Consider the following 17,123-nt stretch of genomic DNA (forward strand, 5'->3'; position numbering starts at 1 on the left):
CTCTCTGTCCTAAGAGAGTGAGGTGGGTTGGGGCAGAGGGGCATGCTGTGGCTAAAGCACCCACCGAGGGCCCAGGCCAGCCTCGCTCCCTCCGCAGGAGTACATTGGTGCATGTGTGGTCCTCATCGCGGCTGTGACCTCCATCTCCAACTCCCTGCACAAGGAGCTCTCTGCTGGCCTGGTGGGCCTGGGCCTCACCTATGCCCTAATGGTGAGTGGTGACAGGTGGGGCAGGAGAGGGGGTAGACACCAGCAGACAACAGAGGGCACTCCCCTCCCCCGACTGAGACACTCCTGGGCCTTCCCCCCAGCTACACCGAGCCTGATGTCAGAGGGACCATGTGGGCAGGAAGGCTCCCTGCAGGTCCCCACCCCTTCCCCCAGGCCTGGGCCCCAGATGGGTGCTGGGTGAGGATCCACATTCACTGTAGCCCCCAGGGAGGGCCCCCTGGACTGCCAGCAGCGGGCAGCAGAAGGCACCCTGGGCTGTAAGAAGAGCCATCCCAGGACCCAGGGACGGGACCAGGTGACCGGCTCGCTCCCCACAGGTGTCCAACTACCTCAACTGGATGGTCAGGAACCTGGCGGACATGGAGCTCCAGCTGGGGGCCGTGAAACGCATCCATGGGCTGCTGAAAACCGAAGCGGAGAGCTATGAGGGGCTGCTGGGTGAGGGGTGTGGGAGGACTCCCAGGGAAAGGGCCCAGCGTGGATGTGTGTTTGGGTTGATGAGGCACGAGGAACCTGGGGTGGGGGGGGCACTCCTGGATACTGGCTGTGGCCCATGCCTGGCAGCTGACCCCCCCCATTGGTCCCCAGCACCATCGCTGATCCCCAAGAACTGGCCGGACCAGGGCAAGATCCAGATCCAGAACCTGAGTGTGCGCTACGACAGCTCCCTGAAGCCAGTGCTGAAGCACGTCAATGCCCTCATCTCCCCCGGACAGAAGGTAGGGGCAGGGAGAGCTGGACAGCACCCCCAGGGCCACCTTCTGACCCTCCAGGCCTTGCACCCATCCAGACGCCCAGTCTCCCAGCCCTGGGCCTCTCCCCTTCTCCTCCTGCTGCCCCCACTCACCCACCACGGAGACAGACACTGACTCAGAGGCGCTTTGTCAGGGCCCCCTGCAAATGGCCAGGGGCTCTCCCAGGACACTGGTCCCCGAACTTCAGAGCAGAGTCCTGGGGCAGAGAGCGAGGGCCTGTCCTGAGGAGGGAGCCCCCCGTCTGGCACTCTGATCTGACTTTGATTGACCCCCTCTGCCTTTCCTCCTGTCTCTCTCACTTCATCATTGTCTGTGGCTGCCCGTCTTACTCTCCCTGACCTTTCGATACACTCTGTCCCTGACTCTCTGGTCCTTCTGTATGGCCATCTCTGTCTCTGGGTTGGTCCCTGATGGTCATTTCTGTAGGGATCCATGGGCAGGAAGCTATGGAATAAGGGGTGACTCCAGTTTAAGGGGGGCACGCCTTGCACACCGCACTCAGCCACCCCTGTGCCCTCCTGCCACACCCCACTGAGAGTGCCCCCAGGGCCCCCAACTCCCCTGAGGCCCTGTACCAGCCACACCCACATGCAGCCAGGCAAGCTGGAGCCCCCCTCTGGAGCCACTGCAGGAAACAAGCCCGAACCCGGGACCAGCCCTGGCTGAAGAGACACTCTCGCGCCCGCACAGCCCAGAGCCAGCCCTCACGGCTCCCAGCCGCCCCAGTGCCCACAGCGTGGCTGCTCCTCTCCTTCCAGATTGGCATCTGCGGCCGCACAGGCAGTGGGAAGTCCTCCTTCTCTCTCGCCTTCTTCCGCATGGTGGACATGTTCGAAGGTGAGTTGTATGACAGGCATCCCACAGCCACCAGACGGGATCTCAGTCCTGGGTTTGCTCAGAAGTTGCAGAAGGCCCAGCCATTGCTGCCTTCCCCTGCATCCTCGCTGGGACCCGGGTCCCAGGCAGACCCTGTCCCCAGCACCATCATCTCCCCGCTCCCTGGTGCCCCGCCTGTGACCCTGTCTGCACTCAGGGCGTATCATCATCGATGGCATCGACATCTCCAAACTGCCGCTGCACACTCTGCGCTCGCGCCTGTCCATCATCCTGCAGGACCCCGTCCTCTTTAGCGGCACCATCCGGTGAGCCGCCCACCCCACTGCCAGGCCCACCCCAGCCCCAGGCCCAGCTCCACTCCTCCAGAGCTGGGCAGAGAGAGGAGAGAATGGCAAGGCCAGGGGCAGCCCTGCTCCAGCTCGGGCATGAAGGCTTGGCACTGGCTCTTTAGAGCTGCCCTCTCATGCCTTTCTCTTTCCTGCTGTGCCCAGGTAGGGGTCCCCCACCCCTCAGGCCTGGGATGCTTTCCTCCCCTACCCGACAGCCAGCAGCTTGCTGCCCCCTCCCAGCCGGGCCCCAAGTCAATCAGGTCCCTCACTGCTCCCTTTTCCAGCCTTGCCCACTGCACATACCCTGGGAATGGAGCCAGGACCCTGCTCCCCTCCCCAAGGGCTTTGTATGTCACCCTCCAGATTCAACCTGGACCCAGAGCGGAAGTGCTCCGACAGCACGCTGTGGGAGGCCCTGGAGATAGCCCAGCTGAAGCTGGTGGTGAAGGCGCTGCCGGGAGGCCTTGGTAACTACTCCTGGCTGAGCAGTGGCCGGGCAATCAGGGACACCTGTAAGGGCTAGGGACGGACGACTCACACCCACATCTTAACTTCACCCACAGTTTAGAGCCTAGGGTCTGGCAGGACCCCAGAAACCATTAAGTTCTACCTCTTACCATACAGAAGTTCAGATAAGTCATATGACTTTTCCCAGGTCACACAACTGGTCAGTTCAGGATCTGGCCCCTCCTGCAGGGCACAGGGGGGACAGTAAGGGTCACTGTGACACAGAACTTGCAAGCCCCTGATACCATGCCCTGTCCTCCTCATCCACCTGCTTGTCCTGTTCCACCCTGAGGAAGGAGAGGACCGACTCAGGGATCACAGGCACAGCTTACTCATTGAAGCTACTGAGAAGAGTCTGTCCCCAACCCGGGGGGTGGGGGGTCAGCAGAGCCTTGGTGTACCTGCTGCAACCCCTGGGGCAGTGGGGGCCAGTCAAGCCCTGGCTTCAGAAAATTACCCCACCATGGCCCACACACATGCCTGACATACACACTCTGCGCTCACACCTCCTCCCAGTACTGCCCAGGGCCACAGCCGCGCCTAACTCCAGGGGACGTGCTTCTCTTTGTCACTCCTGTAATTCCTGTGTTGTGTTAGGTGCAGCCACCCTGCACACACCTCTACCCACGACACACACCTACACGTTAGCCCCTGCACACACATTCCCACACAAGCCACTCCATCCACTCAACTCACAACGCAGGGTTAACTCAGCCCTCCCCGGGGGTGTTTTCAGATGCCATCATCACAGAAGGCGGGGAGAACTTCAGCCAGGGCCAGAGGCAGCTGTTCTGCCTGGCCCGGGCCTTCGTGAGGAAGACCAGTATCTTCATCATGGACGAAGCCACAGCTTCCATCGACATGGCCACGGTCGGTGCTGGGCACACCCATGGGGCAGGGGTCTTGGAGAGGGTTTTCAGGGGGTGTTAGGGAGAAGTTCAGAAAGTAGTCCTGAAGTTCAGGTTGCCCTTAACATCAAGGTTCATTTGGGGCAGAAAAGGCAAAGAATGAGGGACCCTGATTTCAGCAGTCTTAGGGCATGTTTATAACACACATATACACAAGCTGCACAGGGACCCACAGACTTCACACCCATCCCCACCAGACAGCACACCCAGACACACTCACAGCCTGCATGCATGCACACATGCACACACACAGCTGAGCTCCCAACAGGCAGAGCCCAGCCCCTGAATGCTGGGAACCTGGTCGGTCCTGTGGGGACTAGAGCCCCAGGTAAGGGGCAGGGCTGGGTTTGGGGTCACATGGCGACTGGGCCAGAAGCCAGGCCAGACCCCACCCACTGGTCAGGTGAGCCAACATCTGCTGCTCCACCTGGCAGGAAAACATCCTCCAGAAAGTGGTGATGACGGCCTTCGCAGACCGCACCGTGGTCACCATCGCGGTAAGGCGCCCACTGATGGGGTGCGGGGGCGGACACCCAGAGAGAGGGCTGACCTCCTGAGGGCAGCCTCTGGGCTCACCTGCGCCTGGTAGTCGAGAGAGAGCCCCGGGCAGTGCAGAGCAAGCAGTCTGGCAGGCTTGCAAGGAGCCTGGATTGCAGGATTTGAGGTATAGGAAGGTTTGCACCCACACTTCCCTCAGACCTTCCCTCTTTTTCCAGGTCCCAGGGTCCACCCCTGTCCCAAGACCCTGCAAGCTAGGCTAGGGTTACTTCTCCAGAGCAAATGGGAGATGTGGGTGCTGGGGATCTCTGAGCAGATCTGAGACCTGGTGAGGGAGAAGGTGGCATTAGCGGATGGAGGGTTTGGAGTCCCACCCCGGGAAAGGGCAGTCACCACAGACAGAGGACATTCTAGCCACATGCCTCCTCCTCCAAGATGCAGGAGGGATGCCTCAGTGGCCCCAGCCCTGCCTGCACCACACTGACAGCCCCTCCTGCCCCACCCAGCACCGCGTGCACACCATCCTGAGTGCAGACCTGGTGATTGTCCTGAAGCGCGGTGCCATCCTTGAGTTCGACAAGCCAGAGAAGCTGCTCAGCCGGAAAGACAGTGTCTTCGCCTCTTTTGTCCGTGCTGACAAATGACCTACCACAGCCCAAGTGCCATCCCTGCCCCACCCTCCTGCCTGGGTTTTCTAACTGTAAATCCCTTGTAAATAAAGAGATTGGTTATTTCCTACTGAAGGCCAGAGGTCGTGGGTCTGGTGGGCAGGGACTGGGGTGGGCCGTGGGTCCCAGGGATGCAGTCTGACTTTAGCATCAAGTAGACCTAAGGAAGCTGTGTGAGTGTGGCCGAAAGCACTTTCCCTCATCTGTGAAATGAAGGCTGTCTTCATCAGCTAGGTTGTGTTCTGCCGTAGCAAAACACCATAGCCCGGGTGGCTTAAACAGCAGAAATTTACTTTTGACAGTGCTGGAGAGTGGAAGTCCAAGATCAGAGTGTCACTGGCTTGGCTTTTCCTGAGGCCTCTCTCCTTCTAGCTGCATCTGTGCATGGCCTTTCCTCTGTGTGCACCCCTGGTCTCTCGCTCTCCTTATTAGGAATCTAGACATATTGGATGAGGCTGCACTCCTGTGACTCATTTAACCTAATTACCTCTTCACTGGCCCTATCACACTGGAGGCTCCAAGATACGAATTTGGGGCTTATAGTATTTTTGTGATTATCTCATCAGATAAGGTGGCAGATCTTCATACAGTCCCTTTTCCTTCTTACTTTAATTCTTGGGTTAAAATTGTGGGTCCCCAAGTACCCTGGACCAGTGCATTTAAATTACAAATGACAAGAACCCAACTCAAAGTGGCTTTAAAAAAAACAACTGGAATTTCTTATCCTATGTGACTGAGAAGGTTAGGAGGTGTACTACTTCAAGCATGGCTGGATCCAGGTGTTTGCCATCAGGGCTGATGGATTCCGTCTTCCTGTCCCTCACCCATGACAGATGGCTACTAGCACCTGCAGTGTACACCCTACCCCTCTGAAAAAGAGGGGGGCCTGAATCATATGTCCCCCACTCCATCCCACACATAGGGACATTCAGAAGTTGAGAAAGGGTGGCCCATCAGAGGGAAAGCACAGTACCTATACCACAAGTCAGCCAGGTCACTATTGGGAGATGCTGGGCCCAGACATGGGGGAGACTACAACAGTTGTCCTCAGACTCCACAGGCATCATGAGATGGGAGTGCACACCTATCCTGGCAAGAAAGGAAGATGCTCATTTCCATATCAATTTATTATCATTTATATGTTCTGTACTGAGTCCTGGGGTGCAGATGCAGGCGTCTTGGCCTGCAGCCTTGTCCTTTGCAAGGGGGTCAGAGTCAGACAATGTAAGGGAAACCCACCAGTCATTGGAGAGGGGCCCAGCACAGACCTTTCTAGATGTTCTAGGAGCCAGAGGAGCTCAGAAGGAAGAGCTCTGTGAGACCTGGCAGGGTGCCTGGGAGAGGCAGGATTGAAGCTGATCATGGGAAGGGTAGGAATTTTATCTAAGTAGAGGGTTAAAGAAAAAGGCCCAAGATGGTGAGGGAGAACAAAATCAGAGAGCCTTGAACGCCACGACCAACCAAAGGTCTGGGACAAGCCTATGCACAATAGGAAAGTGAAGAAGGTCTCTAGTGAGAAAGAGACCTGACAAATGCAGTGTTGGGGGGAGATAAGTATGAGGAGGTGCAGGATGGAGCACAGCAGGAGGCTGAGCCCTCTGGGTGGGGAGCAAGCCTTCCTGCAAAGGGAAGAGCAAGGAATAGCTGAGGCCTCAGGGCCACCCTGTGAGGCAAGTCCTAGCCTTTCCAGCTCTGAGATGCCTCAGAGATGTCTCTGGGGGCCCAGCAACTCCCTCCGCTGGGAAGGAGCAGAGCAGAGCCTAAGAAGGGAAAAAAGGATTCCCAATCCTCATGTCTATGACCACCACCACCCCCCCCCCCCCCGCCAAGGGATTAAAGGAAAGTAGCATAGGCACAGGGGCACATCACAGCTCACATTGAAGTTTTGCAGAGATGCCCAAGGTCATCTTAACCTAAATCTCTCTATAGCACCCTTGATGGTCCACCAACCATGACATGGACACCCCATTGATGAGGGTCATCTCTGGTTATTAGAACTGACTTTTCCATACATGTATGATGATTCCCTGGTGGCTGAGACAGTAAAGAACCCACCTGCCTCTAGGGGTCGGGAAGATCCCCTAGAGAAGGGAATGGCAACCCACTCCAGTATTCTTGCCTGGCAAATCTCATGGACAGAGAAGCCTTGTGGCCTACAGTCTATGGGGCAGCAAAAGAGGTGGACACGACTGCGTGACTAACACTTTCTTTCACTTTCTTTTCCATACATGAAATCAAAGCCTGCCTCTGTTCCACTCACTGTCTATACCAATTCTATATTTTGAGCCACACAAAATAACTAGTCCATCCCCCTTGGACACCAAGGGTTTTGGCAATAGTACCCAAACTCCCTGGGAAGGCTCTCCAAGGCTCCTTTTCTGATGGCTGAACAGCTGTAGTTGCCCCCGAGGTTTCCTGTGTAACTCTGTCTCCTTGAGCTCCCCTCTCTCCTCATCCTGTTTTCCCCTCCCCATCCTAAGCATTGCATCTCTGGTCAGTTCAGTCACTCAGTCATATCTGACTCTTTGCAACCCCATAGACTGCAGCATTCCAGGCTTCCCTGTCTATCACTAACTCCCAGATCTTGCTCAAACTCATGTCCATCAAGTTAGTGATGCCATCCGACCATCTTATCCTCTGTCATCCCCTTCTCCTCCTGCCTTCATCTGCATCTCTGGTAACACAGCCCCAAATCATGCTTACCATGAGTAGTAGAGGGAGCCCAAGGCACAGAACAACCCAAGGTAGATGCCTGCAGTAGAAACACCATTCCTCTTCAGGCCAAAAACTTGAGCCCTCCCTGCGCCCCCCACACACAGTGCCCAAAACAGCCCTTTGACACATCTCCTCAGACCCAGGTGCCTCCAATAACCTAAGGCAGACAAAATCATGTACCCTAGGAGGTGTAAAGCAAGCACCAGTAGCTTAAGTGCGTGCGGACTCAGCCGTGTCTTTACAACCCCATAACTGTGGCCCGCCAGGTTCCTCTGTCCATGAGATTTTCCAGATAAGGATACTGGAGTGGGTTGCCATTTCCTTCTCCAGGGGGTCTTCCAGACCCAGGGATCGAACCTGTGTCTTCTGCATCTCCTGCATTGGCAGGCTGATTCTTTACTGCTGAGCCATCCTGGAAGGCGCCGGTAGCTCAAACCCTCTTTAAACTGCAGGGGTGGTTTTAAAAGGATGGGTCATGACTGAATAAGATGCAACCACCCAGGCTTCTGGGCTTAAGCATCCAGCATTCCCTGTAGTGGGTGTTAAACTGTGTTTTTACACCTACTAAGGTACTTTTTTCCGGGGAGGAAGTCCGTAGCTTTTATCAGATTCCCAAAGAATCCGTGACTCAGAAAATACTAAAAAGCCTCGCCAAGGAGAAGCCGTCTGTTGAGAAGTCCTCCATCCACCTAATCTGCGCCCCTCCCCCCTCCCCGCCGCCCCCTAATCTGCCCCCCGCCCCAGTCGCCAGGTTGGTGACACAGTTCCTCTATCTCATTTCGCGGGGAACCCACAAAGCCCAGGCGGATACTGGCACAACCGAGGATGGGAAATTTGGAGTAGGAGAGCCAGGACCACAGGGAATCTGCCCCTAGAAAGGGAGATCGGGTCGCGACTCCCTTCACGCCCCTCACCCCGCCCTAATTTCCTAGTGTGAAGGCTGGGAGGAACCTCTTCGGTCCATCTGATTGGGCAAAGTCCCCAAGCCAGACAGCGAGCTCGGGAGAAGGCAGGCGCGGGTGGTGAATGGCGAGGGGCGGGGCCTGCGCCGGGGCCCGCCCGCCCTCCGGCCCAGGAATAGGTCGGGCTCCCCCTGGCGGCCCCCGGCCCCCACTCCACGCCCCGGGCGCCCGGTGTCCTCAATCCTCTACCCCACCTAGCACAGGTCGGTCTCCGCGGGCCGACTGACGGACGGACGGGCCGCAGAACGACCCGCCGCGGGCGCCCGGGCGGCAGGAGGGGGCGGGGAGGCGAGGACTGCAGCTTGAGGAGCAGGAGCAGGTGCTGTGGCGACGGGCGGGCGGGGCAGGGACGGAGCGGCGGGCGGGGGAGCGGCGCCGGCGTGCGTGCGGCGGGCGCGGGGCCGGGAGGCCGCCACTCCGAGTTGAGCCCCGCCGGGTCGCGCCGGGGCGAGGGGATCTGGAGTGGGGCCGGGTGGACGGGCGACTCTGGAGGGCGCAGGATCCCAAGGAGACAGAGAGGACGAGAGCTGGAGGGCGCATCGCAAATCGGCGAGAGCGCTTCGCGGGGTGGGGTAGGAAAAGAGGGAGCGTACCTGGAGGGGAGACCGTGTGAAACTGGAGCTTGGAGGGGAGCCCAGGGCAGAAATGGGCCAGACAGGAGACACGGTGGACGTTGTGTGAGGTCTGGTCAGTCGGTAAGATCCGGAGGTGTGACGTTCCCAGGTGGGAGAGGTGGGTTGAGAAGGAAGGCTCGGTGGGGAGAAGGGGTCCTAGGAAGACGCCTAGGGGTCGCCAGCGGCTGGAGGAGAGTTGACCTGGGATCCAGCGCCAGGTGTCGAACAGGCAGAGTGGAGGTGATTCAGTAGGCAGTGGGCAGGTGGGCTGAGGTGTGAGGCTGGTATAAGGAAGTGAAGCAGGGGCCAGGTGGAGGTGAGGATGAGTCGAGTCTAGCTGGAGAGGCATCTCAGAAGTAAGACCAGTGCAGACTGAGGGTGGTCCCAGGGCGGGAACCCCACAGTAGGGAGAAGGCTCAGTCAGGGGTTGTCCCCCTCCTCCATGGGGGAGGCCTCTACCTGGTGGTCCCTGGAGCCATGCTGTCCCGCAAAGGCATCATCCCCGAGGAGTATGTGCTCACGCGACTAGCCGAGGACCCCGCAGAGCCCCGGTACCGTGCCCGTGAGCGGAAAGCCCGCTTCGTATCCAAGAACGGCAACTGCAACGTGGCCCACAAGAACATCCGGGAGCAAGGCCGCTTCCTACAGGACGTGTTCACCACACTGGTGGATCTCAAGTGGCCATACACGCTGCTCATCTTCACCATGTCCTTCCTGTGCAGCTGGCTACTCTTTGCCATGGTCTGGTGGCTCATCGCCTTTGCCCACGGTGACCTGGCCCCTGGCGAGGGTGCCGCTGTGCCCTGCGTCACCAGCATCCACTCCTTTTCATCTGCCTTCCTTTTCTCCATTGAGGTCCAGGTGACCATTGGTTTTGGCGGCCGCATGGTGACTGAGGAGTGCCCTCTGGCCATCCTGATCCTCATTGTGCAGAACATCGTGGGGCTCATGATCAACGCCATCATGCTGGGCTGCATCTTCATGAAGACGGCCCAGGCCCACCGGCGGGCCGAGACCCTCATCTTCAGCAAGCATGCAGTCATCGCCCTGCGCCACGGCCGCCTCTGCTTCATGCTGCGTGTGGGTGACCTCCGCAAGAGCATGATCATCAGTGCCACCATCCACATGCAGGTGGTACGCAAGACCACCAGCCCTGAGGGTGAGGTGGTCCCCCTCCACCAGGTGGACATCCCCATGGAGAATGGTGTGGGTGGCAATAGCATCTTCCTGGTGGCTCCGCTCATCATCTACCACGTCATTGACGCCAACAGCCCGCTCTATGACCTGGCGCCCTGCGACCTGCACCACCATCAGGACCTTGAGATCATCGTCATCCTGGAAGGTGTGGTGGAAACCACGGGCATCACCACCCAGGCCCGCACCTCCTACCTGGCCGACGAGATCCTGTGGGGCCAACGCTTTGTACCCATTGTGACCGAGGAGGATGGCCGCTACTCCGTGGACTACTCCAAGTTTGGCAACACCATCAAAGTGCCCACGCCAGTCTGCACGGCCCGCCAGCTTGAGGAGGACCCCACCCTGCTGGATGTCCTGACCCTCGCTCGTGGGCCCTTACGCAAGCGCAGTGTGGCCGTGGCCAAGGCCAAGCCCAAGTTCAGCATCTCTCCAGACTCCCTGTCCTGAACTCTGCTCCTTTGGGGCCCCTCCTTATGTGTGCGCACGCCAGTGTGGCATGGTATGTAGAGCGGACGTGGTGTGGGCCCCTTGGCCAGGCCAGGACCTGGTATGAGGCTGGGCCCTCCAGCTCAGCCTCCCTGCCTGCTGCTCGCCCAGGGTGTTACAAGGCACTTGTCGCTACTCTATTTCTGGCCTCAGCAGGAGCCTGCACTGGGTTATTTTTGTCCCTGCTCCTCCCAGCCCTAACTCAGGACTGGCTCATCCCCCTCCCCTGCCCTAGACTGACAGAGCTGTGGAAAGGGTCAGGCCCTAAAGTTGGGTCTCCATCTAGTCCTGGGCCCCCACGACTGACTGGCCGCAAGCTGGGCAGGTGGCTGGGGAAGAACAGGCTCCAAATTGAAGGCCTGCTGCCCCGTTTCTGTGGCCCCAAGAGATGCCTGCAGTGAGGCCCCAGCCCCTACTTGGTCCCTGAAAAAGTGATGGACGAAAGGGTGGGCCTGGCCTGCTAGGGAGGGCAGGTGATGAGGGAGCACAGTCGAGCTGGAGGGCTGGAGATGGGGAGCCCCTGCCCCCGGGGCAGGCTCAGCAGATAGGAAACGTCACTGAGGGGCTTAGCTTTCTGAGCCCTGCTCGGGCACGAGGAGGAGAGATGGGCTGCTTGCCGCTGACCTCAAAGCTCTTTTAATGGGGGCTCCATGGCCCAGAGCTGCCGCACCTGCCTGCTCCCATTCTGTCCCCCACCCTGGGAGGCTGTGGACTGAAACAGGCTGAGAGAGACTGGGGTCCTGGGTCCACCACAGGCCTGGCCTGTGCTCTGCCCTGGCCCCCCACCAGGGGCTGCCACTCACTTTGTCAAGAGGGTGTCCTAAGAGAGCCTTTGGATTGCTAGAAGAGGAAATGGTGGAAAGCACAGGATGGTGGGGGTGGGTGAGGTCCCTGAGGCTAAAAGGCCATTGATTGTGACCGGCTTGACCCCAAGCCAGACTCTTGGAGCAGTGCTATGTGTACTTGCCCAGAATTCTGCCTTCTTTGCCGTCAATAAAGCCTACCCCTTTGTGACCTAAACTCTGGGCTATTCTTGCTGGTGGGCAGGGAGGGCAGGGGCTGGTTGCTGCCAGCCCACATTTCAGAGGCTCCAGGGACCCTAGCTGGGAGGCCAGGAAAGGGACCTGGGGTTGGTCCTCTTCCGCCCTTCAGGGACACTTCCCTTCTCTGCCTCTGGGAGCCCAGCCCTTCCAGCCTGTCTAACCGTCTCGATTGGGCACTGATAAAGCTTGCAGCCCTGAGCCCTGCCTCCCCTCCCAGGGATCTGCCAGGAGGCTAAGGTGCTCAAGGAAAGAGGCGGGGACGTCACGGGCCTTACTGTGGCGACTGGAGCATTAGCTCTCAAAACAAGTGCTTTCGTTCACACCCTGGCTCGAGTTCTCAGGCTTCACCTAATGTAACCTGTCTGTGCTTCAGTTGCCTCATCTATAAAGTGGGGCTACTGATAGTACCTACCTTATAGAATTGTTTTGGGAGTAAATGAAGAACATATGTCAAATGCTTGAGTGCCTCGTCCATGGTAAGTGCTCAATAAATGTTAACTGTTGAGACTGCTGTTGAATCAGCTACGTGATGAGACAACTGAGCAAGTGAATGCTAAGAGAGAAAGTGCTATTATATGTCCCCTAGTGAGGAGTTTCTGTGCTTAAATGTACCTTCTACACTATGTCCCCATCCAGCTCAGACCCTGACGACAGGGCCTGTGCCAGCACCTATTACCTGTGCTTCTTTCTCTATCTCAACCCTCTGGACTCCATCTGCCATGTGGTGACCAGAGTGGTCTTATTAAAAGACTTCATTCTCTCCAACATCAAGTGCCTCCAGTGGTTCCCCATTACCTTCTGGTCAAGGCTAGACCCATAACCAGTCATTTCAGGCTGTGCCTGACTTCTAGTCGTTACAGCCTACTGTTCTCTGGCCAGGACCCTATGTAACCACCCACCACCCTGGCAGCCTCAATATCCCCTCCCTGCATACAGCATTGATCTTCCTACCTCTGAGCTTTAGATGATGTTATTCCCTTTGCCTGGACTGTCCAGGCCTCATCTCTCCCTGTGGAAATCTATAAAAGTCCAAGTCACCATGATGCCTCCTTGAAGCCTCCCTTAATTCCTCTAGAAAGTGATGGTCCTGTCCCTTCCTCTGTGCTTGTGGGCATTCCACATTTGCCAGTGTTTGTGGGTCTGTCTCCCCATTCCCAAGTCCATGGCTCCTTGAGGTCAGGGACTGTGGCTGATTGAGCACTGTGACTGTCACTGAGCAAGTGCTGAATGAGTGAATGATGAATAATGTACAGGACGAGTCAAGGTCAATGGTGCAGTGTGAGGCCTGCAGGGGGCTTTGGCTGGATCAGTGAGAGTTTGTCCCAGGCTACTCCAGAGGCAGGGCTGAAGGACAAAGGAACTGCTGGTTCAAGCTCTAAGATGCCCCATCCCTGTACCCACAGACACACACACCACACCCCCCCATCCATCCCTGTACCCACAGAGACTCCCCCCCCTCCACACACACACACACACACACACACAGATTTCTTGCTGTGCTGACTTGTTTCTGGTTTAGAGGAAGGAGATGAGAAAGCTGTTCAAAGTTGGTCCAGAGTTCTGGGGACAGTGCCTGGTTTTTAGTCTAAAGACTCAGCTTAGCTGTCCTTAAGACCAGAGGAGGGGGCCAGACTCACTAATGAGAAGCGTCTGGGCAGCACCTTCCCTGGGGACCATTCAGAGTACCCTTCCTCCACTCCTTCATACACCTTAAACAGCGGGGGATAGTGAAATGGCAGGACTGAGGGCTTAGCACCACCTGCTGGCCACAGACAAGACCTACTTGATCCCAGAAAATCAGAAATCACTAGTCCTAGGCTTTTCACCCTGTGAGACCCCTAGCCTTTAGGCTTAACTCAGGGAAAAGCTGAAAAGCTCCAGGCATGGAGGGAGCACCTGGACCAGACCTTCCTTGACCACCCCACAAATGTTCTTGTCCACTAACAGTGCTCCCATCTCTAAGGCGGGCATCCATCTCTTTAAGGCACTTGTCTAACTATAGAGAGAAGAGTTCCCGTAAGCTCCCCTCAGCCTAGCAGGAAATTCTGTGAGAATTGTTTCTGATATTCTGCCTCCAGGGCGTCATGTGAGAACAGATGGAGCAGTCTAAGCTCGTCCACATCCTGTGTGCAGATCCCCCAGAAAGGATGTCTCATGTCACTGTGGTCCAGTGCTGAGGGAGGCGCTCTTCTCCCAATTTGCAGATGAGGAAATGGGATTGGACTTGGGGGTCACTTGCTAAGATCATACAGCTAGTAAGTGACAGGCCCACGATTTGGACCTGAGTCTGTCTCACACCAAAGCTCTCTCCTTTCCCATCGCTGCACGATCCCAATGACCTGAGCATCACCTTTTACTAGAGGTGTCACCTTGCTCTCGGTTGTCAAAAACCACCACCGGCAGACAGATGTCTCTAGACCAAGAACAAGAGGGAAAGTGTAACTCAGAAAGGTCCTAGATTTGAGACTGATGCAGACTCATCTATAAGTGACAGCCCGGATCATGTCCAAACACCAAAGGAGCCAGAGGGACTGCTACTGAGTCCAAGCTCATATTGCTTGCCACATGAGAGGCCAATAAATCAAGAGACAAGTTGTTGGAGCAAGAAACAGCAACTTTATTTAGAAAGTCAGTAGCCCAGGAAGATGGTGGACTCATGCCCCTCAGAACCATCTTGTCTGAGTTAGAATTCAGGCAATGGGAGGAAGTAAAAATCAAACGACTTTACTGGTTCTGGTCATCCTCCAGAGATGTGTTCATTTCTTCCTTTCTGCAGTCATTCGTAGGTCATCAGGATGTTTCCTTTGAGCTCAACAAAGGTATTTTAGCTCAATACTCATTACCTGAAAGGCAGGCTTCCCAGGGATGGGCCATTATGTATAATTCAACCTTATAGGCAACAGCCTGTTATTGGTTAACAGGAGAATACAAAGCTCCTTCCCTATTACAGGGCCTCACTGACACCTTTTCCCACTGATGTCTATGAAGAACCCTCCATCCTCTGCCTTCTTCATGTGGACTGAGGTCCGTGCCTTGTAGGCTCCTCCCGCTCCAGCCAGCTGGGTGGCAGTGCAGACTGACGCTGCACATCTGCCATCCGTGTCTCCAACTCACACATGTTGTGACATGTGTCCTGGGTCTCAGTCCTGAGCTCAGCAGAGAAAGGAAGCCAAGCCACCCTCTTCCAGTAGTGAAACTGAACTGCTGGGCTGGAGAAACTAGCCTACTTCAGTTCAGTGCAGTTCAGTCGCTCAGTCGTGTCCGACTCTTTGCAACCCCATGAATCGCAGCACGCCAGGCCTCCCTGTCCATCACCAACTCCAGGAGTTTACTCAAACTCATGCCCATCGAGTCGGTGATGCCATCCAGCCATCTCATCCTCTGTCGTCCCCTTCTCCTCCTGCCCCCAATCCTTCCCAGCATCAGGGTCTTTTCCAATGAGTCAACTCTTCGCATGAGGTGGCCAAAGTATTGGAGTTTCAGCTTAAGCATCAGTCCTTCCAATAAACATCCAGGACTGGATCTCCTTCAGGATGGACTGGTTGGATCTCCTTGCAGTCCAAGGGACTCTCAAGTCTTCTCCAACTCCACAGTTCAAAAGCATCAATTCTTCGGCACTCAGCTTTCTTTATAGTCCAACTCTCACATCCATACATGACCACTGGAAAAACCATAGCCTTGACCAGACAGACCTTTGTTGGCAAAGTAATGTCTCTGCTTTTTAATATGCTATCTAGGTTGGTCATAACTTTCCTTCCAAGAAGCAAGCATCTTTCAATTTCATGGCTGCAGTCACCATCTGCAGTGATTCTGGAGCCCAAATAAATAAAGTCTGACACTGTTTCCACTGTCTCCCCATCTATTTCCCATGAGGTGATGGGACCAGATGCCATGATCTTAGTTTTCTGAATGTTGAGCTTTAAGCCAACTTTTTCACTCTCCTCTTTCACTTTCATCAAGAGGCTTTTTAGTTCCTCTTCACTTTCTGCCATAAGGATGGTGTCATCTGCATATCTGAGGTTATTGATATTTCTCCCAGCAATCTTGACTCTAGCTTGTGCTTCCTCCAGCCCAGTGTTTCTCATGATGTACTCTGTATGTAAGTTAAATAAGCAGGGTGACAATATACAGCCTTGATGTACTCCTTTTCCTATTTGGAACCAGTCTGTTGTTCCATGTCCAGTTCTAACTGTTGCTTCCTGACCAGCATACAGGTTTCTCAAGAGGCAGGTCAGGTGGTCTGGTATTCCCATCTCCTTCAGAATTTTCCACAGTTTACTGTGATCCACACAAAGGCTTTGGCGTAGTCAATAAAGCAGAAATAGACGTTTTTCTGGTATTCTCTTGCTTTTTTGATGATCCAGCGGATATTGGCAATTTGATCTCTGGTTCCTCTGCCTTTTCTAAAACCAGCTTGAACATCTGGAAGTTCACGGTTCACGTAGTACTGAAGCCTGGCTTGGAGAATTTTGAGCATTACTTTACTAGCGTGTGAGATAAGTGCAATTGTGTGGTAGTTTGAGCATTCTTTGGGATTGCCTTTCTTAGGGATGGAATGAAAATGGACCTTTTCTAGTCCTGTGGCCACTGCTGAGTTTTCCAAATTTGCTGACATATTGAGTGCAGCACTTTCACAGCATCATCTTTCAGGATTTGAAATAGCTTTCAGGAATTCCATCACATCCACTAGCTTTGTTCATAGTGATGCTTTCTAAGGCCCACTTGACTTCACATTCCAGGATGTCTGGCTCTAGGTGACTGATCACACCATTGTGATTATCTGGGTCGTGAAGATCTTTTTTGTACAGTTCTTCTGTGTATTCTTGCCACCTCTTTTTAGTTCTTCTGCTTGTTAGGTCCATACGATTTCTGTCCTTTATTGAGCCCATTTTTGCATGAAATGTTCCCTTGGTATCTCTGATTTTCTTGAAGAGATCTCTAGTCTTTCCCATTCTGTTGTTTTCCTCTATTTCTTTGCATTGATTGCTGAGGAAGGCTTTCTTATCTCTCCTGGCTATTCTTTGGAACTCTGCATTCAAATGGGAATATCTTTTCTCCTTTGCTTTTTACTTCTTTTCGCAGCTATTTGTAAGGCCTCCTCAGACAACCATTTTGCCTTTTTGCATTTCTTTTCCATGGGGATGGTCTTGATCCCTGCCTCTTGTAGTGTCATGAACCTCCGTCCATAGTTCATCAGGCTCTCTGTCTACCAGATCTAGTCCCTTAAATCTATTTCTCACTTCCACTGTATATTCATAAGGGATTTGACTTAGGTCATACCTGAATGGTCTAGTGGTTATCCCTACTCTCTTCAGTTTAAGTCTGAATTTGGCAATAAGGAGTTCATGATCTACTTAGACATTCTGAAAAACT

General features: G+C 55.1%; 2 protein-coding genes across 5 annotated transcripts in view; both read left to right on the forward strand.

Moving 5' to 3' along the window:
* ABCC8 (ATP binding cassette subfamily C member 8) overlaps positions 1-4,803 on the forward strand; it is a 78,661-nt gene extending 73,858 nt beyond the window's left edge. For 3 of the 4 annotated variants that reach the window (XM_043901861.1, XM_043901852.1, XM_043901870.1), the window contains 9 exons: positions 98-211; positions 549-669; positions 820-950; positions 1,745-1,823; positions 2,020-2,128; positions 2,516-2,619; positions 3,396-3,529; positions 4,002-4,064; positions 4,572-4,797. In XM_043901861.1, the coding sequence (XP_043757796.1) occupies positions 98-211; positions 549-669; positions 820-950; positions 1,745-1,823; positions 2,020-2,128; positions 2,516-2,619; positions 3,396-3,529; positions 4,002-4,064; positions 4,572-4,709 (993 nt within the window). In that variant the 3' untranslated portion in view covers positions 4,710-4,797. Of the gene's footprint in view, positions 1-97; positions 212-548; positions 670-819; positions 951-1,744; positions 1,824-2,019; positions 2,129-2,515; positions 2,620-3,395; positions 3,530-4,001; positions 4,065-4,571 lie in introns of all 4 variants that reach the window. The other variant, XM_043901846.1, reaches the window with a different exon arrangement.
* Positions 4,804-8,533: 3,730 nt separating this feature from the next.
* KCNJ11 (potassium inwardly rectifying channel subfamily J member 11) lies at positions 8,534-11,727 on the forward strand. The gene has a single exon (XM_043901883.1). It carries the CDS (start codon positions 9,502-9,504, stop codon positions 10,666-10,668), a length of 1,167 nt encoding a protein of 388 aa, XP_043757818.1. The 5' UTR covers positions 8,534-9,501; the 3' UTR covers positions 10,669-11,727.
* The last annotated feature ends 5,396 nt before the right edge of the window (positions 11,728-17,123 follow it).

This window comes from Cervus elaphus, chromosome 1, assembly GCF_910594005.1.
Source record: "Cervus elaphus chromosome 1, mCerEla1.1, whole genome shotgun sequence".
NCBI lineage: Eukaryota > Metazoa > Chordata > Mammalia > Artiodactyla > Cervidae > Cervus > Cervus elaphus.